The 26,059-nt window shown below is 45.1% G+C and overlaps 1 protein-coding gene across 1 annotated transcript; it reads left to right on the top strand.

The window, feature by feature from the left end:
• On the top strand, positions 1-26,059 carry TNFSF15 (TNF superfamily member 15). The gene is made up of 4 exons (XM_030535978.1): positions 1-258; positions 13,591-13,642; positions 17,483-17,524; positions 23,279-26,059. The coding sequence occupies exons 1-4, from the start codon at positions 61-63 to the stop codon at positions 23,704-23,706; spliced, it is 720 nt and encodes a 239-aa protein (XP_030391838.1). The 5' UTR covers positions 1-60; the 3' UTR covers positions 23,707-26,059.

The raw sequence follows: 26,059 nt of genomic DNA, 5'->3' as shown, positions 1-26,059 counted from the left end.
AGAGATTTTCCTCCTCCCAGATTCTATTCAGAGGGAGAGGTGCACAAGCCAGTCACAGGCATGCAATACATTGCTGAAATATCCCTGGAGGAAGCGGTTCATATGACCAATCAAGAATCCGGAATGGGTGTCAGGGAGGATCTGAAGAAAATACGCTGTGCTGTGGTTTTTTGCTTGCTGTCTGTTCTAGTCCTGGCATTGCCCACAGCCTATCTGCTGGTTGGAAATCTCAGAGCCCATAAATCTGGCCCAGCTCAGGTAAGAAAGTGCCATATCTCAGTGATCTTAAGGAAAGGTTAAGAAAAAGAGAAGAGAGTTTCTTTAAATATTTGAGTTTGGAGAAAGTTTGTGACTTCTTGCTTTATGGATTTGCAATTTTAAGGAAGAATGTTAAACAAACTTTCTATTTCTTGCTTGCTTGCTTTTTCTCTCTTTCATGCACACAGTGAGGGAGGAGGAGGAAATGTTTCTTAATAGGCAGATCTTTCTCCATTTCTCTTCCTTGAGTTGAATAGGGTCAGAGGAGCAGGAACAATATTAAATCCTACTGGCAGACTGAAGAAAACTCTATGGTCCAGCTTCTCAGCTAGTGTAAATTGCTGGTCATGCCATTGAATTCAGCTGGGGATCTGGCTGACCATCTCTGTTCCCCCTTTTTCTGGTTCAGGTTGAGAGCTCTCTTGGCTCATTACAGGCTGAAAGGACCCTATTTCACTAGCCACCTGCTAAATGTCATTTGTGTGTCTCTCTCTCTAGGTGGGGGTTGTGTTTGTGTCAAATACACACACAGGTATCAGATGGGAAAGAACTACCCATTTCAGCTCCAGAATCACATGTGAATTCAGATTTCCCTGAGATTTGGGATGCTTACATATGAGGGTCCAGTCTGGGCTAATTACTGAGAGTGACCCTAATCCCAACATTCAAATCCTCATCTAAATGCAAAAGTTTTCCAATGTCCAGAGGCATTGGATTCAGGGGACAGTTTCAGGTCCATCTCTAATAAACAGCTGGACATCTATCTCCACATGCATACCTCTGTAGGTATTTGTCTTTAAACCCTATGCTGCTGGCATTCACAGCAGCTTTTTAAGCAGGTGCATATTGCCACTGATGTCAATGGGATTACCCACCTGCTTAAAGGTGGGCAGATGTCTGATTGTTTGCAGGAGTGAGACCCTTAATAAATTTCAGCTTTATTCTTGAAATTCACTCTTTGCTAATTTGTATGAACAAAGTTTTAATTGAATGAATACTATGAACAACAACAATCAACAGCTACTAATAGGCAGAATACAAGCCTTATTTCTATTCTGGCAAACTTTTTGCCACTAGGTTGTACATTCTTTGACATGCAGTTGTGTAGATATAGGTACGTACACACACACACAGTGAAATCAGAGCTTGGGGCTCACTTCTAATACATACATTTCTTGGTCAAAGACTTTATAATCTCTCCAGGGTGTCAAATACAATATTAGTTCTAGACCCTCTTTACTTACTGTGTTTGCTGGTTGCTTAGAGGAATGCTTAAGGCAGATTTCCTATTTATATCCACATCTGTACCATGTGTGTGAGTGCATGTTTGTATACAGAGAAGCAGTTTTATACTGCTTAAAAACACGCAACTCTTAAATCAGAAGTTCTCTTCCTGGTTTTCACTTTGACTCACTATGTGGCCTCGTGACTTTGGTGAGTCACTGAACCTCTCAATGCCTCTCACTGTCTGCTGTAGTGGTTTTTATAGTGCCCATTACTGTAATAATTACTTAGCATGACATTACTTGGTATGGCACCTTACACTGAATTCTGAATGGCTGGACTTCTGTATCTGGGCGGAGTTTACTGCTGACTTTGGTCCCTATACTGTCAACCTATCAGTGCAGGGACTGTGTCCTTCTATATATTTGTACAGCACCTAGCACAATGGGTGTCCAGATCCTGGTTGGGGCCTCTACATGCTTCCACAACTGAAATGATAAAAAAATAATCTGTCAAATGAGATTAATACTTACCTGGCTCACAGGTGTGTTGTAAAGGTTAACTAAGTAATGCTGGTGAATGCCTCTGGGATCTTCAGATAGAAGGTGCTTTGTAAGCATTAAGGATTGCTTCATTCTGGACAATATTATTATATTTATACATATACATGAAAGGAAATTAATGCATGTCTCTTTATATTAGTCTAAAAACTGGTTATGATCAAATGAGATATAGTGTCTGAAAATCCCAGTAGGCAAAAGTAAAATCATCATAGCTGGAAACTTGCCATCTGTCTCGGCCAAGTGGAGTGGGCGGAACATACTTATCCGGCTAAATTATTTACTACACTCAATAAGCCTTTCACTTGCTCCACTGAAAACTGAGTCAGTCAGCAGTGACTAGCAGCCGTGAAATAGTTATGGGTGTGTTTGACTTTCCTTGAGAACTTTCTTCTCATGCCTCCAAAAACCAGTGCTCTGAACTGAACTTGGGCTCCTGGTGTGTGCCTCCTCCTGTAGCCGTTACTTATAGGAGCAGCTCCTTTCATTCCCATGGGAATGCTATCAGGGGTGCAGGAACTCAGACAAAGTCTTTTCTTTTCTAAACAATTTTAAAAAACCCCAAACCTGAAAAATCCCTTTTGATCTAATTCATTCCCATTGGTCTTTTAAAAAATTCAAACTGTGCTGGTTAAGGGCATCTTTTTGTCCGACCACCCTCCATCATTATTAGCAGGACCAACTGAGAAGAAAAGGAGTGAAGGCTAAATGGTGGTTGGATCTCTCAGAAGGGAGCAAGAGCCCTTGCCTACCCCCAACCACTTACAGTTCTGCACAGGTTCCTTAGACCTTGGATCTGGGCATGTAGGAATAAGCTGAAGCTGTGTTCCCACTGATTGCCCCTGAAAGCAGGTGGACAGGTAAGAACCAGCAGAGGCTGCATAATTGCTTGCTGCCCTCTCAAGCAGATTGGTGATGAGGAGACCAGTAGAGAGGACAATAGGAAGAGCTTTCTCTCTGCTTCACAATAGTGCTGGGTTGCTCAGCTGACCCAGCCTGAGGGCGGGCGTTCATTTTTTGCTATGTTATGAGCTAGCAGTAACTCTTTTCCCTCAGGAGCAAGAGGGAAGCGCGTGAGGGAGTTGTGCCACAAAGGGGTCTCTCTCCTAGGTCTCCTGCAGGGCTGGTGCAGATTACATGCCACCCCTCGCACACGCATGTGCCTAAAGTCATACTCCAGCCCGGGACAAGCTTAGACTGTTGCCTGATCTTTAGAGGCAGTCATTCTGGGATAGAGCACATGATAGGGACAACATGGGCAAACCGGAAATTCTGCTTTCCTCATCGTATTGCACCTGGTCTGTGTAGAACTATGAGGTTCATGCTCCAGAGCTTCCTGCCTGGACATCTTCCACCACCAATACCCACTCCCTTTTCAAGATAACAGATACTTCTTTTGCACTCTAATTCTGAAACAACTGTACCGCTGTCCCTTAGTGGTGTGGTGGCTTCAACAGCACATTTGTTTCCCTGGCCAAATTCCATTTCATTGAATTTATTTAGAATATAACGTGAGCACATCGTACCTTCCCCAGAGCGGACTAGTGGAGTGACACAGCAGCTAGGAATGTGCAAGTTGTTGCCTTATCAGTTTTCTCAGTTAATCATCTGTAAATGGGTAGCAAAGCCTTTATTGCTGTTCTTTGCACTTAACTCCCATTGGGATTTGGACAGGTGGATCAAAGGCATCCTGAGGCAGGCAGGATCAAGTTTAGAGGGAAATTCACCCAAACGGAGAAGGGATAAGGGTCTGCAGCCCACTTTGAACTCAAGTGGTGACTGTGGGAGTGGGCTGCAGCAGCGCAGATGGGCCTCCAAAGCCGCCAGCTGTGGCATGGATCTCTCCATGCCAGGTCTGCACTGGCCAGCAGGGAGGCCAGTGATGAGGGCCAAAAGAGGAGCCGAAAGGAACCACATTTATGCAAAGCCAATGACCTCAACATACCGTGAAAGTGGCCAAGGGAGGCTGAAACAGTGACCCCAGTACATAGGCTGGAGGAATGGCTGTGGGTGGGCTGAGGAGAAGACTCCCATCCTGGCCCCCAGGTGTGTGGTTTTCATCTCCCAAACTTTGTCTGCATTATCACCACTGCCCAAGTGGATAGTAATGACTCCAGCTTTACACAGGTATCATACATTTCCCTTGGGGCCCGATCCAACTCCCATGAAAGTCAGTGGGTCTTTTGATTGGCTTACATGGGAGTCGGATCAGGCCCTTACAGCACAAGTCAAGCTTAAGCTATATTCCATGCCTCGAAATGACAAAATAAATTTGGTGCATACATTGTATCAGGCAGAGGAGGTGAATGAGGCATTTCTAGAACAAATAAAAGAAATATCCAAAACATGAGCTCTGGTAGCAATGGGGGACTTTTTAACAACCCCACAACTGTTGGAAAAGTAATACGGGAAAACACAAACTCTCCAGTAAGTTCTCGGCATGTATTGCAGACAATTTTTGTTCTGGACAGTGGAGGAAGTCACCAAGGGGACAGGTGTTTTAGACTTGATTCTGACTAACCAGGAGAAATTGGTAGCGAATCTGAAGGTGGAAGGCAATTTGAATGAAAGGGCCAGATTTCATTATTCTGAGGAAAGGAAGGAGTGAGAGCAGCAGAATTAGGATAATGGACTTCAGAAAAAAAAACAGACTTTAACAAGCTCAGAGAACTGGTAGGGAAGGTCCTATGGGAAGACAATCTAGCAGAAAAAGAAGTTTAGGAGAGTTGTTAGTTTTTTAAGGAGACGATATTAAGGACACAATTGCAAACTATTTCAACATAAAGGAAAGATAGAACCATATTGGCCCCTTCCTATTCTTCCTATCGGGAGCTCTTTAATGATCCCAAAATCAAAAATGAATCCTACAAGAAGTGGAAGATGGACAATCGCTAAGAAGGCTTACAAAAGAATAGCCTAAGTATATAGGAACTAACTCAGAAAGGCTAAGGCACAATACGAGTTATACCTAGCAAAGGACATAAAAGGCAGTTAAGAAGAGGTTCTTTGAATACATTAGAAGCAAGAGATACACAAAGGAACATGTAGCTCCTTTATTTGGAGGAGAAAGAGTGCTAATAACGGATGACATTGAGAAAGCTGAAAAGGTGTTTAATGCCCATTTTGCTTCAGTTTTCACTGAAAAGTTTAATGCTGACCAAATACTCAACAGAATTAATATTACCAACAAGAGGGAAGGCATGTAAAGAAAAACAGGAAACAACAGGTTAAGAAAATGTGGATAAATTAAGTTAGATGAAATCTATCCAAGGATACTTAAAGAACTAGCTGAAGCAATTTCAGAACCATTAGCAATTGCCTTCAAGAACTCCTGGAAAATGGGTGAGGTGCCAGAAGAGTGAAGAAGGGCAAATATAACAACTATCTTTAAAAGGGGAACCAAGAGGACCTTTGGAATTATAGGCCAGTCAGCCTGACTGGTCAATATCTGAAAAGATACTGGAACAAATTATTAAACAATGTTTGTATGCACTCAGAGAATAAGGAATAGACAGGATGGATTTGGCAAAAACAAATCATGCCAAACCAACCTAAGTTCTTTCTTTTTCAGGATTACCGGCCTAGTGGTTACAAGGGAAGCAGTAGATATGTATCTTGATGTTAGTAAGGTTTTTGAGACAACCCTGCATGATATTCTTATAAGCACACTATGGAAAAGTGGTCTAGATGAAATTACTATAAGGTGGCTGCACGACTGGTTGAAAGAAGGACTCTGAGAATAATTATCAATGGTTCGCTGTCCAAATGGGAGGGTGTACCTAGTGGAGATCCCACAGGGATCAGTCCTGGGTCTGGTACTATTCAATATTTACATTAATGAGTTGGAAATGGAGTGCAGAGCACACTCATAAGATTTGCAGATGACACCAAGCTGGAAGGAGTTGAAAGCACTTTGGAGGACCGGATTAGAATTTGAAACAACCTTGACAAATTGGATAATCGGTAGGAAATCAACCAGATGAAATTCAATAAAGAAGGGCAAAGTACTGCTATTAGGAAGGAAAAGTCAAATGAATAACTGTAAAATGGAGAATACCTGGCTAACATGTAGTATTGCTGAAAAGGAACTGTAGGTTACCGTGGATCACAAATTGAATCTAAGTCAACAATGTGATGCAGTTGCAAAAATGGATACTATCATTGTGGGGTTTATTAACAGGAATGTTGTATGTAAGACACAGGAGGTAATTGTCCTGCACTACTCAGCACTGGTAAGGCCTCAGCTGGAGTACTTTGTCCAGTTCTGCATGCCACACTTTAGGAAAGATGTGAACAAACTGCAGAGTCCAGAGGACAGCGACAGAAATGATGAAAGGTTTAGAAAAGCTGACCTATGAGAAAAGGGTAAAACACACATATTTAGTCTTGAGACAAGAAGGCTTGGGTGGGGGACACCTGATAAGTCTTCAGATATGTTAAGGGCTGTTATAAAGAAGATGGTGATCAATTGTTCTTCATGACCAGTGAAGGTAGACCAAGAAGTAATGGGCTTAATCTTCAGCAAGGGAGATTAAGGTTAGTTATTAGGAAAAACGTTTGACATATAAGGGTAGTTAAACTCTGGAACAGACTTCCAAGGGAGCTTGTGGAATCCCCATCATCAAAGGTTTTTAAGGGGTGGCCTAGGTATACTTGGTCTTGCCTCAAGACCAGGGGCTGGACTTGATGGCTTCTTGAGGTCCTTTCCAGCCGTGCATGTCTATGATTACCCATGCATGCCCACTAACACACACAGAATCTGGTCCCAAAAAGGCCTGTTCTTTTCTTGTGTAAGGAGCAAAAGACACAGATGTGATCTGAACACAGCTGCTTATTAATCTTTATGACCCCACCATTCCTAACTATTTTGCTGTATTCAGGTTTGTAATGCGGACACCCCCTTTCAAAAGAGTACAATAAAATGAGATGTGTGGGAGGGGGATCTTCAGCTGTTTTCTTTTGATTTAAATGTTAAACGTTTATAAATGGGACTTTTGGCCACTTTTGGAATTGAAAGTCTGTGGCAACTTTTTTGCATACCACAGTCTTCACAGAAACTAACTCTGCCATTTCATAGAATCATAGGACTGGAAGGGACCTCGAGAGGTCATCTGATCCAGTCCCCTGCACTCATGGCAGGGTTAAGTATTATCTAGACCATCCCTGACAGGTTGTTGTCTAATCTGCTCTTAAAAATCTCATGATGGAGATTCCACAGCTTCCCTAGGCAATTTATTCCTGTGCTTAACCACTCTAACAGGAAGTTTTTCTTAATGTTCAACTTAAACATCCCTTGCTGCAATTTAAGCCCATTGCTTCTTGTCCTATCCTCACAGGTCAAAGAACAATTTTTTCCCCTCCTCCTTGTAACAAAATTTTATGTACTTGAAAACTTATGTCCCCTCTCAGTTCTTTTCTCCAGACTAAACAAACCCAATTTTTTCAATCTTCCCTCATAGCTCATGTTTTCTAGACATTTAATCATTTTTGTTGCTCTTCTCTGGACTTTCTCCAATTTGTCCACATCTTTCCTGAAATGTGGTGCCCAGAACTGGACACAATACTATAGTTGAGGCCTAATCAGCTTCTAATCGGGAGATCCTTGTCTTCCAATCAGCTCTGGGGTGGGATTTTTCAGAAGCACACAAGGCTGGTTTAACTGTGTTCCCATTGCAATCAATGGGTGTTTTTCCACAGACTTCAGTGGCAGCATAGTTAGGGTGATGCCGAGGACTTCTGAAAAATACCAACCTAATCAAGAATGGAGAATAAGAAACCTCTCCAGTATAATTTTTAAAAGGACTAATTTTTAAAAGTATTTCAATATGGGGTCTATAAATGATACCTCCTTATTGTATGATAACATAGCTTGTATTTAAATAGCATCTTTCAGCCTAACTGATCTTTACTATGAAGTATATACATGAACAAACTATTCAAAATAGCTAGTGCTTTTCATCATATGATTTCAAAGCAAGTCAATATCATTATCCCCATTTCACAGTTAGGAAAACCAAGGCAGAAATAAGGGAAGTGATGCACCCAAGGTCACCCAGCAGGCCACTGCCACTGTCAAGAATAGAACCTAGATTTCCTGAGTCCCGAACAAGTGTTCTATCCACTAGGCACTGCTGCTTCTCTTCATGTTATTCACATTGAGCTCCCTCCCCTCAGAAAACTAAAACTTTTGGCCTAAAATAGAAATTGTTTTGATTTTCAGCCAAACATATTTCAGTTATTAGCCATTCCCCCTCCCCAGTTTTTGTCCCTAAACCATTCCACATTTTTGACAAAAAAAAAAAAGTCAAAACTTCTCATGGAAACAATCAGCTCTAATTAAATCTCAAGGGTTCCAATTATGTAAGGTTCTTGAGTAAACTACATAAGCAGGGATCTAACTTTGAGCACGTAGTCCCGCTGAAGTTAATCAATAGAGATGTTCACATGCTTAAAGTTAGGTGTGTGCTGAAGTATCTTGCTGAAGCCGGGCCAAACACAGCTTTGTTATGGCACATGTAACTACCTTGGCATTTAAGTGATTACAACTGTCACATGGGGGAGGAGTGCTCCCAAGGGAATTCCCACACTGTGGCCTTGTAAAGTCCCTCTAGGGCAACACACATTCAGCTGACCATGATGCTGCACATTGCATCATAAATTACAATTGTATTCAAACATCCTAGCAATCTTGTGAGCTCTTGCAGACCATGCAGTATTCAGTACGGAGCAGCTGCCCCATCTCAAACAGTTCAAGGTCACAGTAGGGGTGTTCTTCCTGATTCCTTCCTATCTCACAGACTGTGCCCTGCAGCTTTCACAAGGGTCTTTTAGATCATGCTGTTCTGCTGGGGGGCATGACGGGGAAAGGATGGAATTTTCTGTTGCAATTTTTTTCTTTAAGTAATTTAACTATTGGGAAATTACCATTTTATAAGTGGTTTAGCTGTCTCCTAGACCACACACACCCCTCAGCTTTGGGCAGCAGTTTTAAAATCTCAAGCCTCAATACAGCACACACCAGATTCAATTCTAGTTCAGGGCAACTTGTGCCTGTATTTCCCCTCAGTGGTGCAGCAAGGGCACCCACTCTCAGGCTTCCAGATCCCCAGCTGTTTTTTTGTTTAAAAATGAAAAAAGGGGGGGACCCTCATGTTTCACTCCCTTCTGAGTGGGTGTAAGCGTGCAGACTCACCCCTGCAGTGCCTCCTACTGGTCTCAGCTCAATTTCCAGCCTGGAGCACCCCTTGGACGCCAGTGATCCACTACTGCTTGGCCCCCACGTCCCTTCCTGGACTCTGGTGCCCTGTTAGCTAGGGTGTTGGCCCCCTGGCAATAACTCCTTTCTCTTAGGATCTTCCCTCCCCAGGAAGCCCCCACCCTCTATCCCCACCTCACATAAAGGCTACTGCCAGTCATTGTCTAGCCCCACACCCTGGGGCAGACTGCAGTATCAGCCACTCATCACTGGCAAGGTTAGGTTTAGGCCTGCTGCCTTGCCCTACCCCCTGCAACTCCCAGTACCTGTTGGCCCAATGCTAGGCCTCAGCCTGGGGCTTTCCAGCTGGAGCTCCCCAGCTCCTCTGCCTTTCCCCAGCCCTGGGCCACTCAAGTACCCTGTCTCTCACTCCCTGAAACCAGGCCCTTCTCCCTCTACAAGAAGAAGGAGATGACTGACTGGGCTTCTGGTTCACTGCCTCTTTTAGGGGCTGGCTGTGCCTGATTGGGACTTGGTCACAGCTGAGCCTACCTTCCCTAATCAGCCCAGGCTTCTTGCCCCAGCCACAGTCATCTCCAATTATTTATCTATATCCTAGATTTGGAAGGGACCTTGAAAGGTCATTGAGTCCAGATCCCTGCCTTCACTAGCAAGACCAAATACTGATTTTTTGCCCCAAATCCCTAAGTGGCCTCCTAAGTGGCCCCCTCAAGGATTGAACTCATAACCCTGAATTTAGCAGGCCAATGCTCAAACCACTGAGCTATCCCACCCTCTCAGCCACAGCCCTCTCCTGGGCTGTTTTCTACCCCGAAGTGCAGGAGCGGGTAACCACACCGCTACAGTGAGGTATTTCCAGGTTGCACAGTTGCCTGCCTTCCCTTTTGTTATTCTCAGCAGACACAGGCTGCCCCAGCACGTGCTAGCTTTCTATTCAGGGACTGATAACAGAGCAATTGTCCACAGTTATAAACTACCATGCAGTTCTTTCTAATACAAGCCTATTTTATTCTTAAGGTAAAAGCACTACAGAGAAAACCTTTACCAAAAAAAACCCCAAAAAACCACACCAATGCTAATAAGCTTAGCAGACATCACCCTGACTCGAATACTATCTCTGGCTGAAGCAATCCTTCAGCACCACACCCAAGGGATTTCCTTTGCAGTTTCAAATTCATCACAGCCTCAGCTCAGAACTAGCCCACTCATAACACGTTCCGTTCCAGTGACCAGATGTCCTGATTTTATAGGCACAGTCCCTATTTTGGGGGCTTTTTCTTATATAGGCACCTATTACCTCCAACCCCCGTCTCAATTTTTTACATTTGCTGTCTGGTCACCCTATGTTTAGCCCATCCTCTATACTGTTTAGGCATCTTTGATCTGGAGTTTCCTAGAGCAGGTAATAAATATACAGTAGCTTCTCCTCAGGAGAGTACAGCTTCAAAAGGGTGGATTAGAGGTGGGTCATTTGCATTTCCTTTGCCCCCAGATACCTCCTAGGAAATCCATTTCACAAGTATTGTTTCAAAAAGCCCTTTGAAGTTCCTAATACATCCCAGACATTGCATTAGTGAGTCGATCTCCTAGAGAAGGTACAAACATACCATTCCACAATAACACAGACACAATTGCATTTTTAAAACAATGGACCCCAAAGCTGTTAAAACTAATTCAGCAAGGTTTAACTTGATTCAGTAAAGTTAATTCAGGATATTGTCCATCTGCCGCAAAGCTAACTCAGCCATTCATTCACCTTTTGCTCATGGAGTCATAGAAGCGTAGGATTGGAAGGGACCTCAAGAGCTCATCTAGTTCAATCCACTGCACTCCTGGCAAGATTAAGTATTATCCAGACCATGTTGGCCTGCAGTATGTGTCCTCTTCCCCCAGAAGTAGCTGATGTGGTGGGTGGGTATGTGAAATAATCCGAGCTGGATAATATATGTATATACACATTAAATATTATCACTGTTTTCTAGTAGCAATTGTCATTGGCCAGATCTTCAGCTGGAGTTAATCAGCAGAGCTCCATTGAAACTCATTTACAATGAAATCTACTCTGATTTACACTGAGAGCCTGGTCTTCAAAGTGCATAAGCACACGACACAAGCAGGCTCCCAGCAGACTCTGTTCTGCAGGGGCTCTCTCACTTTTGCCTAGCCCTCGTTTTAACAGAGAGAGTTGGGTCAGCACCTCAACTGCTGTAAATCAGTATGTTACACTGATTCACGGCTACTGATGATCTAGCCCACTATTGTCTCATGAACACCTGCTCTCCCTTTTACTATTGCATAGGCCGCCTTTTTTGCCATTTCTGTAGCACCTACAGGAATTGGGCTTGAGGAGAAATAATATCAGGAGAGTTTTCAGTGTAGACAGGGCCGGCTCCAGCTTTTTTGCCACTCCAAGCGGCGAAGCAAAAATAAATAAATAAATAAATGAATAAAGCCGATCAGCAGCACTTCTGCAGCAGCTCAATCGCGCCGCTTCATTCTTCAGTGGCTGGTCCTTTGCTCCCTCTCATCCTCTTCGGCGGCACTTCAGCAGCAGCTCAAAGAGGAAGAGAGGGACTGAGGGACCCACCGCCGAAGACCCAGATGTGCCGTCCCTTTCCGTTGGCCGCCCCAAGCCCCTGCTTCCTTCGCTGGTGCCTGAAGCTGGCCCTAAATGTAGAGTGTGGGCAGAGGCAGTGTGTTGATGCAGTTTAGCAGCTGGAAACAAGAGTCAGCATCATGTGCTGATTCTCCGTAGACCATCAGCAAATGCTCCGCTGTTTGAGAACCACTGTAAGTATTGTAGGCTTCTAGGCACTGATATTAAGGTGGGGGGGGGGTTTGCACATGCACAAACTAGAGACCAGAGCCTCAATCAGCCTAGCTCCATTGGCGTCAACATTATGCTGTAAAAGCAGCAAAGAGTCCTGTGGCACCTTATAGACTAACAGTTGTATTGGAGCATGAGCTTTCGTGGGTGAATACCCACTTCGTCGGATGCATGCATGCATTCACCCACGAAAGCTCATGCTCCAATACATCTGTTAGTCTATATGGTGCCATAGAACTCTTTGCTGCTTTTACAGATCCAGACTAACACGGCTACCCCTCTGATACTTAACATTATGCTGATTTATATCACCTGAGAATCTGGCTGAAAAGAATCAAAGCCTTGCAAAAATGCATGCACTCTTTTGGGTTTGAATCAGAAAAGCGAACACCACTGGCAGGCATCTATCTGACTGGCAAGTGGTAACCACCCTTCCTGCTGCTTTGCACAAATGCCTTTTGTATTTGGCACTGACCGAGTCAATATTATGTTGCAATATTTACTGTGTGAGTCTGGATGCACGTCACAGGGACTCTGGCTCTGAGATAGAGAGAGTGATTTAGCAAGTGATTAAAAATAATAAAACTGACCTTTCCTCTGTCAAGTGTTTGTTTACTTGCATTGAGAGTTCTTGGTTCCTTTTCGTTACTGATCTGTCTTTCATGCAAACTCTTTCCTCAGTGCCCTAGAGAATGAAACAATAGAGTTACAGATTCACATAAAAAAGAGCAGAGGAAGAGAGAAAATTCCAAGGTACAGAAGTAGGCAGAAATTATGGGGCAGATCCTCAGCTGCTGTATATCAGTGTATCCCGGTTCAGAGGCAGTATGATACCAGCTGAGGATCAGGTCCACTATGTTTTCAGATAAGAAAGAGTCAGGGTCAGATCTTGGCTTCCAGCTCTAACCTCTGTGCATTATTTCACCTCTCCACGATTGGCTCCCCTCCCTGGGGTGTAGGAGATGTTCAGTGGTAGGCTGGGGATGGAGGGAGTGGGGCTGGGTGGAGTTGTGCTCCACACCCCCTGATTGACAGAACTGTTGCCAGGTGACTGCTCTGGGTGCCAGAACTTAGAGTAGCACTTAAGCCTTTCTGAGTTATTCCATGGGCCATTTCAGGCTCTGGTTGAGCCAGGAAGCAGGAAGATGCCTTGGAGGCATCGTTCTCCCATCCCAGTTCCCGTGCTTAGCACAGATCAGCCAGACCTGCGAATCTGGCCTGTGTGTATGAGGCAGAGGGATATTGGAAGGCAATTTCAGACTAACAGGAACTGCGGAGGAGAAGATGCACCAACAACCAAAGCTACTTGGGGGCTTGTACTTCAGGCTCAGTTCAGATGTAAACTGAGCCTGAGACTGCTGCCTCTTCTGTCTCCTGAGGCAATTGTCAAAGGCTTTAATAGACTCTTTTGATGCAAGTATTACATTCACAGGAGGGCCTCTGTTCTCCATGATTTGTCCTGTCTCAATCAACTGAACACTAACTGCTTGTGAATCTATTTGCAGGTTGCAGATGAAAGCATGTCTAGATTCCTAAAGCAACAGTCATCACCTATCTGTAAGTTTTCCTGTCCTTTCCTTCTTCTATAAAAGCTTCTGTTCACTCACGCGCCCACTGGGGTTGGTATGGAGGATCAGTACTGAAAGGCAGTGTTTTTGCAACTAGGTCAGCTCCAGGGTAATAGAAACAGGGTGGGTGAGGCAATATCTCAAAAGAGTTTCTCTCTCACCAAGGAAGTTAGTCCAATGAAAGATATTACCTCACCCTCCTTCTCTTTCCACTATACGGAAATGCACTTTCCCAGAGCTATCAAGTAGAGACACCTGCCTTCTCTACTAAGAGCTAAGAATTTCATGTGTAATTGTAACTCCCACAAACCGCAGTCATTGGTGGGCAGGATCAAACCTGGGATCTCTGGTGTTTAGTGCATGATCCTCTACCAATGAGCTAAAAGCCAACTGCCTGTTAGCTAAGGCTTTAGAGCAGACTCATTAGCTCTCGCTCTCTCTCTAGATGGGACACTAGGTGGGACAGAACACCACACCCAGAAGGTGTTTGGGTTACATAATGACCTTTAAAAGCCTCGCCTCCCCGCCGGAAATTGGGAACAATACAAGTACAGTAGAGAGGGGCGTGGGAGGGTGTGTAGAGAGATATGACCCATAAACACAAACATCCGAGGACAAAGGCTTCTGGGGACAGATTCTGAGAAAGCCGGGACAAAGAGCACAGGAGGGGTTGGGCAAAGGTGACTTTCTGCCATCTTTCTGCAGACCTGATTGGCCACCTAGGAGCCATACTGAAGCCCAGAATCACTTGTAGTAGGAAGAGCTACGTTTGTTTCCACTATTTCTGCTTGCTGTCATTTGACCGCTGGAGGGGGGCCAGAGAACTGTTCCTTTCAGAACAAAGGGTCTGGGAAATCCAGTGCATCAGGGGCTGGGCACTCCACTGAGATGTTTGGAGACTGCAGGATGACTATCGTTAACCTGTAAAGAGAGAACGGGGCCTACAGAGACCTGGAAGGCACTAGTTCCCAGAAACTAGAGGGGTAGGGGAACTGACCCACTGCGATCCCAGACAAGTTTTTCTCTCACTAAGGGCAGGTGGTAGGGAGGCACCTCACACCACTGGATAACCCTTGAGAAGCATCACAGCATGCCCCTTCCTGACCCAGCTATGCTCCCAGCATGTCCCCTAGAGTTGGGCTTTGAGGACAGTGTGCAAGGTCACTAATATCAGGCCTGTGCTACTTCTCCACAGAGGGACTTCTTCCCTAGCAGCTCCTTCATGAGACCTGTACGCTGCCGAAACAGCATAGAGGAGCCAGAGTGGGGGCCAGACCAGGTTCCTTTAGAGGAAAAGGAATTGCTTAGTGTGGTGCAAAAGAGTGTAACTAGAAGCCAAAGGAGATTAAAGTCCGAGAAAGTAACTTCACGCTGAATGTCAGTGAGATCTGTTCTGCTATAGATCAGTCTCACCCGCAAAGGGGTAGAAGCCCTAACACTTGTATTATCCTAAAATTAGATTTCCCAAAGAAACCGTCTGGAGGAGTATGGGCTAGGAGACCTCGCAAGGATGTGTCAGCTATTTGCCCTGCTAAAGGGCCTTCATACTGCTCTACAGTGCAACCCAGTCCTAAAGCCATCACATCTGGCGAGTGGAGAACGGCACAAGGGAATCGCCTAGTAGCTTCTATGCCAACTCCATACCAGATCCCAGTATAGGGGACATATTTGGGGGACAACTCTCCCCCCAGTGATGCCCAGATGCTGGAATGGGCAATAGGCAATCAGGTACAATCAGCCCTGTGGCTACTCTAGTCCAGCTGTTCGCAAACTAGGGCAGCTGCTTGTTCAGGGAAAGCCCCTGGCGGGCCAGGCCAGTTTATTTACCTGCCACATCCGCAGGTTCGGCCAATTGCGGTTCCCAGTGGCCGCGGTTCGTTGCTCCAGGCCAATGGGGGCTGCAGGAAGCAGTGTGGGCCGAGGGACGGGCTGGCCACCCTTCAGACATGACAGGTAAACAAACCGGCCCGGCACATAGGGGCTTTCCCTGAACAAGCAGTGGCCCTGGTTTGAGAAACACTGATCTAGTCTACAGCAGCGAAAAGTCCAGCATCCTCAAAGAACCAGAATTGGGGGATGCAGGGTGTACATGTGGCTTAAAGCCATCTGTGTAAACCCTCTCCTGAGCACAGCTCAGATGCATTCCAGGTTCTGGGATGTCTTTTCCATCTTTATCATCTGCAATGCTATGGGCTAAATCTTCTTGCGGCACATGCTCCTGCAATCCCATCAAAGTCCCTGAAAGTATGAGCAGGGTTAGAGCTGAAGGGTTGGGCTGAGGGTGAAGGTTTGAGTCAACAGAAAACATAAATGAAGGGAAAGGTTCGGGGTAGATAATAATCTATATCTGAATCCGCTTCCGTGTACAGTGTTATCTATGGACATGCATTAGCAGGAGTGCTGTAAGCAAGACACAAGAAGTAATTCTTCTGCTCTACTCCGCGCTGATTCGGCCTTAACTGGAGTATTGTGTCCAGTTCTGGGTGCCACATTTCAGGAAGGATTTGGAGAAAGTCCAGAGAAAAGCAACAAAAATGATTAAAGTTCTAGAAAACATGACCTGTGAGGGAAGATTGAAAAAATTAAGTTCGTTTAGTCTGGAGAAGAGATGACTGAGAGGGGACATGACAACAGTTTTCAAGACATAAAAGGTTGTTACAAGGAGGAGGGAAAAAAATTGTTCTTCTTAACCTCTGAGGCTAGAACAAGAAGCAATGGGCTTAAATTGCAAAGGGAGGTTGAGGTTGGATACTAGAAAAAACTTCCTAACTCTCAGGGTGATTAAGCACTGGAATAAATTGCCTAGGGAGGTTGTGGAACCTCCATCACTGAAGATTTTTAAGAGCAGGTTGGACAAACGCCTGTCAGGGATGGTCTAGATAATATTTAGTCCTGCTTTGAGTGCAGAGGACTGGATGAGATGACCTCTTGAGGTCCCTTCCAGTTCTATGATATTAGTGTTGCTAAGGACACTGTGCAGAGAAAATGTAGCTGCACGTGAAAGCCAATCCCAGCTCACTCTTGCTCTGTGGGCCAGACTCACAGTGGCCCTGTGGTCCCTTTCATGCCAGTGCAGCTGGTGCAAAGAGGCCAAAGTCCACCATTTCCCCACCCACTCCTTTCAACATAGGACGTCTGTAGATGCCTCCTCAGCAATGGTCACGCAGTGCAGGGAGTGTCAGAAAGGATCATGGGCAAGCACTGGGCTGGAGGAGAGAGGTGTGGATGGGAGGCCAGGTGGGAAAGGAAGAGAGGAGGAGAGTGTACTCTGCCACAACCACACCGGCAGGCTTGAGGAAGTGGTGGAGGCCTGGGGGACAGAAAGATGGCATAAGAGGGGGAGTGACGGGGTTGGTACTCCAGGCCCTGAAAAAGGGATGTGCAGACTACCTCCTCTTTGCATTGGCATAGGGATAAACCTGCCCTGTTGCTTTTTTAGGACAATCTGACTATATTAGTATTGAAATAGCAGAACGACAAAGGATGCCCTGGTGCGTGCTGAAATCTAATTCAAAGAAGAGGTTTTTACTTTCCTTTTCGGGGGGGACAGGTGGGGAAGGGGGCAGTGTTTGTTTTAAAAGGATTTGCCAAGTTCTCACAAGCCTTGCAGTGCAGTTGGCAAGTCCTGGTGCTTGCTCAGTGATTGTATCAGCTCTGTCCAAAATTCCATTCCCGCCTGCCACAAAAAATAAATAAATAAATAAACCACCTAGACAAATAACTCATAAAACAGACCCAGGTGGAAATGAAGAGGGACTACACAGATTCTCTCTGTGTAGAGTCAATCAGACTCGGATGTTTGCAAATGTTTGTTTTTTTTTAATTACAGCTTTAGTATCCAGTGCAGAAAAGCCAAGAGCACACCTGACAGGTAATGTAACTGTTCAAAAATGATATGCCTCCCTGGGTTGTTGTCACTAACATTAGCACTGCACAAAAGCTCAGCTCCGAAATGCACGTGCCTGATGGAAACTGACAGGCAGACATTGCAAGGCAGGAAATGTAGGGGAAAGAAAGTCATCTCTCGTTTACACTCTCTGGGCCAGATCTCAAGCGGGTGTCACTTGACATAGCCTTACTGAGCTATGCTGATTTATGCAAGGTGAGGATCTTGCCCTGTGTTCGTACAGAGTGTCTACAAAGCTGGGCACTTTATGAAAGATTCTTTTTATGGTTTTAAAAGGCTGTTTATGCTCGGGTTGGCGGCCGTTAGCAACTGCTAAAATTATCTTGGTGCTTAAATCAATGGCTAGTATTTTACTCTTCTGCTGTATTTAACAGGAATATTTAAGCATAAAGGACCTAGTTGTAGACTCATCGTGATGTGAATCAGGAGTAACTCCACTGCTGTCAGTTAATGGAGCTAGAGCAGTTTAAGGGAAAGGAGAACCAGACCTTTAATATTTCATAAGCATCACAGAGTTGATTCTTTTCACTTATGCCTTCTCCACGCCGGTATAACTCCATTAACTTCAGTGGCATCACCCCGATTTACACTGACATGTGCAAGAGGAGAATTAGGCTCCGTTGTGACTCTCACGAGTCTGAGCAGTGCTGAGCAGGGGGAGGTGCCGGGAGTATTATGCCTTTCTCAAGCACAGGAGTGGGGGTTGTCACAAGCAATAGGAAAGGTTGAGGGAGCAGGCTGAAGGGTGCTCTTTGCTACACCCTGCTTAACAGCGGTGGCCAGCATTACCCTCAGCCATGCCCTCATGGAGCTTGTCAGGTACTTCTCTGGAGTTAAAAAGCCATGGCACCGACTCTCAGAGCCTGGGCCAATGGACTTGGGCACACAGGGCTTGGGCTATGGGTCTAAACACTGCAGTGAGCTCAGGCTCTGAGAACCAACTCCCCCTGCCCTCCGCCCCATTGTGGGGTTTCAGATCCCAACCTCCAGCCCAGGCCTGCACATTGACACTGCAATTTTTAGCCCTGTAGCCCGAGCCCTCCAAGCTCAAAGCAGCTGACATGGGCCAGCCATGACCATGCGGAGGGTCTTTTATTGCAGTGTCAAGGTACCAGACCAGGGGATGATGCTTGGTTCCTCTGTAGATGGGCTGAGGGGCAAGGGACACTTGGTATGCTCTAAACCCCTTTGTAGTACACCCTTTTGAGGGAGGGGCATAACTGAGCCCTAAGCTATTTCTACAGCCCCCAGATGAGAGAACCCAAGGGCAAGGACATAATGGGGAAAGTCAGTGGCAGAATAGCTGCCAGATGGCTGGCACAGCTGTGATGGTTGGACGACTTCCAAGATCCACACCCTTTCCCTCTGCCATAGTCTGACCCCCTGGAGTGAACTCTGGCCATGATTCCAAAAAGCACACGAGTAACTTTAAGTATGCGGGTAACCCCATGAAGTCAATGTGCAAAGTTGTGCATGTGCTTAAGCACTCCACTGGATCAGGGCCTAGGTTCCTATAGCTCTCAGTAGCAGGATTTTGTTCTCTGGGTTTGTCCTTAAGTTCCTGGCTAATGCTAGATTGTGTCTTTTGAGCCTTTTCCATACCTTTTACTAATAAGGCAAACCTTTCCAAATGTTTCAACACAACAGTACAGATTTGCCAGAGAACAAGGTCCCAGTCATTGATAAAACAATCATTTGTGGTGCACAGCCAGTGTGACATAGTAGCAAGAGACAGCCCCCCCTGCATGGCTGCTGGCTCAGAAGAGAAGACTGGAGCTCTGTACTCCTGATGAATTAACTTCAAAGGCTTGTGTGATGTTCTCTTTGCTTCAAAGAAGCACCCAACAGTTGAATCAAGTTTCTTTCAACCCCTTGAGTTTACAAAATCTAGCTGGAAATCACCAAGATTTCCGGTCCTCCTTGATCTGCTGTTTGCACACATTCACTGGCTTGTACCTCAAAATGGAGAGGAGCAAGGAAAGGAAAATGACAAATATGTCTTCAAGAAGTTTTCCTGTCTGTTTTGAAGCTCTGGAAAGGTTTGATTTGAGCTATGAGGTAGAGGGTCTGTTCTTATTTTCCCTGTCCCTAGCCTCTACCCTTGTCACTGAAAATACATTCATAGAATACTAGGGTTAGAAGAGACCTCAGGAGATCATCTAGGTCAACCCCCTGCTCAAAGCAGTACCATTCCCCAAATGGCCCCCTCAAGGATTAAATTCACAGCCCTGGGTTTAGCAGGCCAATGGTCAAATCACTGAGCTAACCCCTCCTCATTTTGAGCACTTGGGGGGTTAGGGGGAATGATTGACACTACTAAATCATTAACAAACAGCTATCACAGTGTGGTGGTATCTGAACATTTCCCTAAGTCAGTTTAGGAAACAACTGTCCTGTTACTGGTTGGGAACAGCTGGCCTTTTAAGGGTGACCCCTGAACTTCCGGAGTCTGATTTAGGCCACGTTGGTAACACACATTACAGTCACACTCACTTGATGAGTGTCAAAGGGCTGGTCTACATTGAAAACTTACCTGGCATAGCTGTGTCCTTCAGGAATGTGAAAAATCCACACCCCTAAGAGATGTGGTTATGCCAACCTAACCCTTGGTGTAGATAGCACTAGGTGAATGGAAGAATTCTTCTGCTGATCTAGCTACCAGCTCTTGGGATGGTGGCTTAACTACAGTGATGGTCTAGTGAATAGAATCAGAATCATAGATTAGGGCTGGAAAAGATCTCAGGAGGTCATCTAGTCAAAGCAGGGCCAACCCCAACTAAATCATCCCAGCCAGGGCTTTGTCAAGCCGGGCCTTAACAAGCGATGAGGGTGGCGATTCCACCACCTCCCTAGGTAAAATACATATTTACATTCAAAATACTACAGCTGAGCTGCTGTGTCATTTTAAGTGTAAACACAGCCTCATATAAATAAGAAAGAGGGCCTACCAGAGTCAGATCTGGCGCCAGTAAATCCAGTTTAATTTTACAGATTCTGGGCCAGATTCTGAGGCTGCTTGGAGCTGCCGCAGTAGCACAGAGGAGCTTTAAATTTGTCCTAAACACCAGGCACAACTGATGTGGCACACTCCAGTGTAGGGGCCATGCTAGGGTTGGTAGGGAGCTGCATACATACAGACCCCTGCACTCCAGCATCCCCAGCTGCTGAATTGCCCTCGGGGAGGGTGGAGTGGGAGGGGCTATTGGAAGCTGCTGCAAATTAGAGCAGGCAGAAGGCTGTTCTAATTTATACCAGGGCTTGAACACTCCTGGAAGCCCTAGGGAAGTGTGAGGTAGCAGCCAGCCATTTGCTTCCCCTAACCTCTGTTTCTATACCAGAGAGAGAGAGCACTCTTCCTTCCACTCCAGATGCTATTGCAGTCCTTGTCTTCCCCCACACATTTGTGTGCTTTACCTTTTTCTGGAGAAAAGTTAGAATGAACTAGAGCTGAAAAGCCATTATTGCAGAGGCTACTTCTCACCATCAGAGTATTATATTGCTCTGCGAATACGCAAGGCATTACGGCTCATTCTCCTCTTATGGATTATATATTACCAGAGGATAAAAACAGTGCTAGCCAGTAATTGTTGCAATGTTCCAGAAATGGGGTTTCAGACCAGATTGGATACTTTACACAGCCTGGGGCAGTGAGTCTCCCAACCCAGGTCTGGACTAGCAGGGCTCATGCTAGTGCTCCAAAAAGAAACGTGTAGACAGTGCTTTGAAATTGTGACTCAGGCTGGAGTTTGGGCTCCAAAGCCGACCTCCGTGCCCAGGCTTCCGAGCCCAAGCCCTGACTGCAAAGATCTGTCTACACATATAGTTTTAGAGTGCTATCATATGCCCCGTTAGTCCATCTGTCGATGTGGGCAGGGAGGGTTGATTCTGCAGGCTGTGTAGACCTACCTGAGCCCCCCATATTTCCAGTGAAGTTAACAGGAACTGAGGCATTTCTCAGCCACATGCCCTTAATCCTGTTCTTTGTAGTAATTATGTGTGATCTTGCTGAATCTCGTACCACACGGGTCATAGTTAGCACTTATGTCTGGAATTTTCCAAAGCTTTTCTTTTCTGTACCTAATTCATCCACTTCCCCCGAAACTGAATGATATGGAAAGAGAACAAACATGCAGTATTAACCCACGCTCACATAAAAGAAAAGGTCTCATCTCCTGGAAATCAGTTGCCTCTGTCTTGCTTGTTTGCTTATAAGTAGCCTTGTATGTTTCTTTTTATTGCCCAGCAAAGTCAGATGTTTCTTTTCTCAGCTGCATCTTTACCGCAACAATTTTTTGTGACAAACACAGTTACTAGGAAAGTTGACTCCCGTTTCCTAGCAGAAATCACTCCTATAAATATAATATAGGGCTCTTGTTATCCTAGCTGCTTGCTTGATCTGTATTACAAATGGGGGAAGAAAGATGATTAAAACAGGAAGGGTAAAAGTCCAACTATGCCTCATGTCCTCCCACCAAACCCTGCAAAAACCAGAACACGGGAATTGCCAGACTGAATCAGACCTGGGGTCCAAATGCTCCAGTGTGCTGTCTCTGACAGCAGCTGGCCCCAGCTGCTTCCGAGGAAGGTACAAGATACCTCACAGTGGGCAGATGTGAGATAAGTTGCCCCCAATGGAAACCTCATAGTAACCCTTCATAGCTAGAGATAAGTTTAAGCCACAAAAATAGTTTGGGACACACAAGGAGGGTAATCTAGATTCCACATGACTTTGGGACAGTGTTTGCAGGTGGAGTTGCAAGCTATTTGGATTAGATTAACACCAAGGTGCTGATCATTTGTGGTCAGAAAAGATTCCATGTCACTTTTTCTCAAGAGCTGTCCTAGCTAAATAAAAGGTAAGGTAATTATAGACTGAAGGGTCCCTTGGATATGGGGTGTCTCCTTGATCACTCTCCTGCACCATTATGTACAATTGCTGTAATCATTCACACAGGTGCCCCAGAGCCAGCTGCATTTTAGGATGATGTGTTGATATAAACCTGAAACTGGTGTGAAATGGTGCATTGGGCTTGGGGGAGGGGGAGGGGGCACGGGCACAAAGCCTTCTACACACTGGAGTGAATTTCCCCCTTTGATGTGACCAGACTGCACCCTGAGGAAGGATTCTCTCGTGGGTAAGTGCTGGCCTAGAAGACAGGAGATCTGAGCTTTATTCTCAGTTTCCCAAAGACTTGCTGTGTGGCATCAGGCATGGTTTTCAAAAGTGATTAATGATGCCGAGTGGCTTAGTTCCTGGGTGCTCAAACTGAGACACCTTATAGGGGCCCCGGCTTCCATTCTCTGAAAATTAGGTCCCTTTACAGTGTCTCTAGGTGGGCACCCAAAATGGCTAGTTGTGTTTGAAAATCTGGCCATAATTGCCCCGTGCCTCAGTTTTCCATATGTAAAATGGGAGTAATAATATTCCTTTCCTCTGACCCTTTGTTTGCCTTGTCTAGCTGGCCTGTAAGCTCTTTGGGGCAGATACTGTCTCTTACAATGTGTATGTAGACTGCTTATCCCAGCGGGGCTCTGATTTCATGTGGGGCCTCTGAGCGCTACAGGAATACACATCAGAGGGAGCCCTTACTAAAGAGAATGTGCTGGCCAGGTTTTTTCTTTCGAAGGACTCCGTCACCTGAGTCATGTTCACTGCCACACATCCTGCTTGAACAGGTGAACTAACTGATGTCTTTCCTTTCTCCTTTACCTCCCCAGTTAAGAAACAAGATCTTTCTCCCCCCATGGGAAACCAGTTTCCAGTTCTCCAGTGGGAACACGAGCGAGGCTTAGCCTTCACCAAGAACAACATGAACTACACCAACAAGTCACTGATGATTCCAAAGGCCGGGGATTACTACATCTACTCCCAGGTCACTTTCCGAGGGCCCACTCCAAATCACAGTAAACCAGTTTCCATAACACAGACCATCACTAAAGTCACGGACAGCTACCCTGAGCCTACCCAACTTCTGACTGCCACCAAGACTCTGTGTGAGATGGGAAACAACTGGTTCCAGCCTATTTACTTAGGGGCAGTGCTTTTCATGGAGGAGGGGGACAGGCTGATGGTCAATGTTAGTGAAATCCAATGGGTGGATTACACTAAAGAAGACAAAACATTCTTTGGTGCTTTTTTACTGTAGGCTTCTGACAGCAGCCAATAAGGGCTGCTCCTAATTAGGGTCCTGAATCAAATTTATCATGAAAGTCACACAGGAGTTTTGCTAATGATTTTAGTGAGTGCAGGATCAGAGTGTCCTAGTGCCAAGCATCTGTGCTCTCAAAAGCAGTTTCCTTATCTGTATTCTCCTTCACCTGTGGTGCCCATCGTTATCCTTGGGGGAAGGAACGTTGAATTAAATGACACATCACCCAATAGATCACACCACATCAAACCTCAGAAAAACATAGGGAGGCACAGGAGAGAAAAATACATTTCCATGCTAAAGCTAGAAACCTCTTGGATCCCTACAATTGGGGCACAGATAGTTTATAGGTGACGGGGAACAATAAACTCAGACAGATCAACTACACCTGTATTCCACCTCCAATAAACAACCCCATTTTGCCTTAAACAACCACTTTAAACTGTCCCCAAGTTTCCAACGTAATTTTGTTTGACCTTTCTTCAGCTCGCCCCTTTCAACAGGCAATTACTTCTTGGCACTCTCTTAAAAATAGGTTTGCTCAGTACTTTGTACTAATATAGAAATGTAAATCTACAAGGCAGTATGTAAATCATTAAATATGTCATTAATCCCTAACAACTGCCCTGGGAAGTAGATTAAACTGATTTCTTGCCGTTTGCAAAACAAACCAACAGACAAAAACATCACTGATATTTTTTTCTCCCAAGAAATTTTGCAGGAAATTGTGGGCTATGTTGTTCTGGATCCATTTGCTGCCCAGAAATGGCTCTTTTTATAGCATTTCTGATGGGTTGTCCATTTTTACACTGGAGCACTCAAAACGTTAATGTTTCAGTGTAAAAATTCATCTCACTATGAAAAAAGTCCTAATATTAGAACAGATTGAAAAACTGGCTCAGGAGAAGAAATCTTGGAGGGAGAAGGGGGAGATGAGCTTTTTGTTGAAATTTTGAGCAAAAAAAATCAGAAAAATTTCAACTTTTGAAAACTTTCAACCTGCTGTACAGCAGGTAAGTGTAGTCACTCAGAATAGGGACCATTTTGAAAATGTGTTATGTTCCCTCACAAGTGATGTTTTGTTTTGATTTTGTAGCTTTTTGAGGAAAAGAAACCACAACATTTCAGAAATTTCCATAAATTAAAAACAAAATGCCTCCCCCTACCCCCTTCCAAGATGGCCAGTGCTCACTCCTGCAGCGATTCCTGAAAGGAAAGGCTGCTGTAAGTTTTTCTAGGCACTAGGCTGGCTAGCACCTAGTGGTTCCTCTACCCAGAGAGCTGGGTTGATGTCAAGGCGATAGCGGGAGTAGGAGGTGTAGCCAGGAGCAGAACTCGGGAACTTTCCACTGCTAGTTTCTTGCCCAGTCTTTTAGGTCATACTGTCTTTCAGGGAAATTCCCTGGCTTTCCCGCCACTTCCGTGGTAAACAATTCACTGATGACTATTCAAGTCATGTTCTAAGAGGCTCAAGCTTTATATTCTTAAGTGCCCCGAGGCCCCAAGCTCAGTCATGTAAAGAACCCAAAGAATTAATTTTGCAGCTAGACAAACTCTCTCTCTCACTGGAACTTCCTCCACTTTCAACATGTCTTTCCATGTGATCAGTGAGAGACTGGGTTATATACGTACTCAGAGTGCTTTGCTGGATTCCATATTGCTAAATGTAGCTGAGATATATTTTCCTTCCAGTGCAAGTGCATGCCTCTCATAAACCAATAATGGGAATCACACACATTAGAGAACTCTAGAGATCCTGACATGGTTTAGTTGATGAGTTCAAATTTAAGCTCCTTATATACACACACAACATATATAATGCAGCTAGATTGGCAAGGAAACCAGTCCATTCTCTCCATTGCATTCCTCCTCCTAGCAGGAGATAGCTTATTGTTACATTGACATATCTGACAACATTAATAGAATATAGAGTGTGGTGTAGGAGAGGAAAAGAAAAGAGCCAAGGCAAGTTGAGACAAGCAGGTGTGGGGGAGATGGAGAGAGAGAGACACATGGAAGGAGACAAAATGATGCAACAGTATCACGGTCTGAGCATTGCCTCCATGTCTCTGTACAAGCACATTAGTGCTGGAAAACTGGCTTTGCTTCAGGTTAGTTGCAAAGGATTCTCCTTGTTTTTCTCACTGCAAACCCTTTTGTAAGAGAAGAACCCTCCCATGGTCCTCTCCTCCATCCTTTCCATCCCCCTATCACCTGGCTCTCTTGATATCTACCTTAGAAGGCATCTATCACCATGATGCTGATGCATCCAAAAACAATTAAGAAGCACTGAACATGCCCCACGAGAGCTTGAATATTGCCATGCTCCCAGCTTCCAAGTTTTTTTTTT

The sequence above is a fragment of the Gopherus evgoodei genome, chromosome 16, assembly GCF_007399415.2.
Source record: "Gopherus evgoodei ecotype Sinaloan lineage chromosome 16, rGopEvg1_v1.p, whole genome shotgun sequence".
Taxonomy (NCBI): domain Eukaryota; kingdom Metazoa; phylum Chordata; order Testudines; family Testudinidae; genus Gopherus; species Gopherus evgoodei.
This window is presented reverse-complemented; position numbering and strand designations above follow the sequence as displayed.

Coding starts and splice junctions, on each gene's coding strand:
- TNFSF15 (XM_030535978.1), top strand. CDS start 61: ATGCAATACATTGCTGAAATATCCCTGGAGGAAGCGGTTCATATGACC. Junction 13,643..17,482: donor GCAACAGTCATCACCTATCT/GTAAGTTTTCCT, acceptor TTTTAATTACAG/CTTTAGTATCCAGTGCAGAA. Junction 17,525..23,278: donor GCCAAGAGCACACCTGACAG/GTAATGTAACTG, acceptor TTACCTCCCCAG/TTAAGAAACAAGATCTTTCT.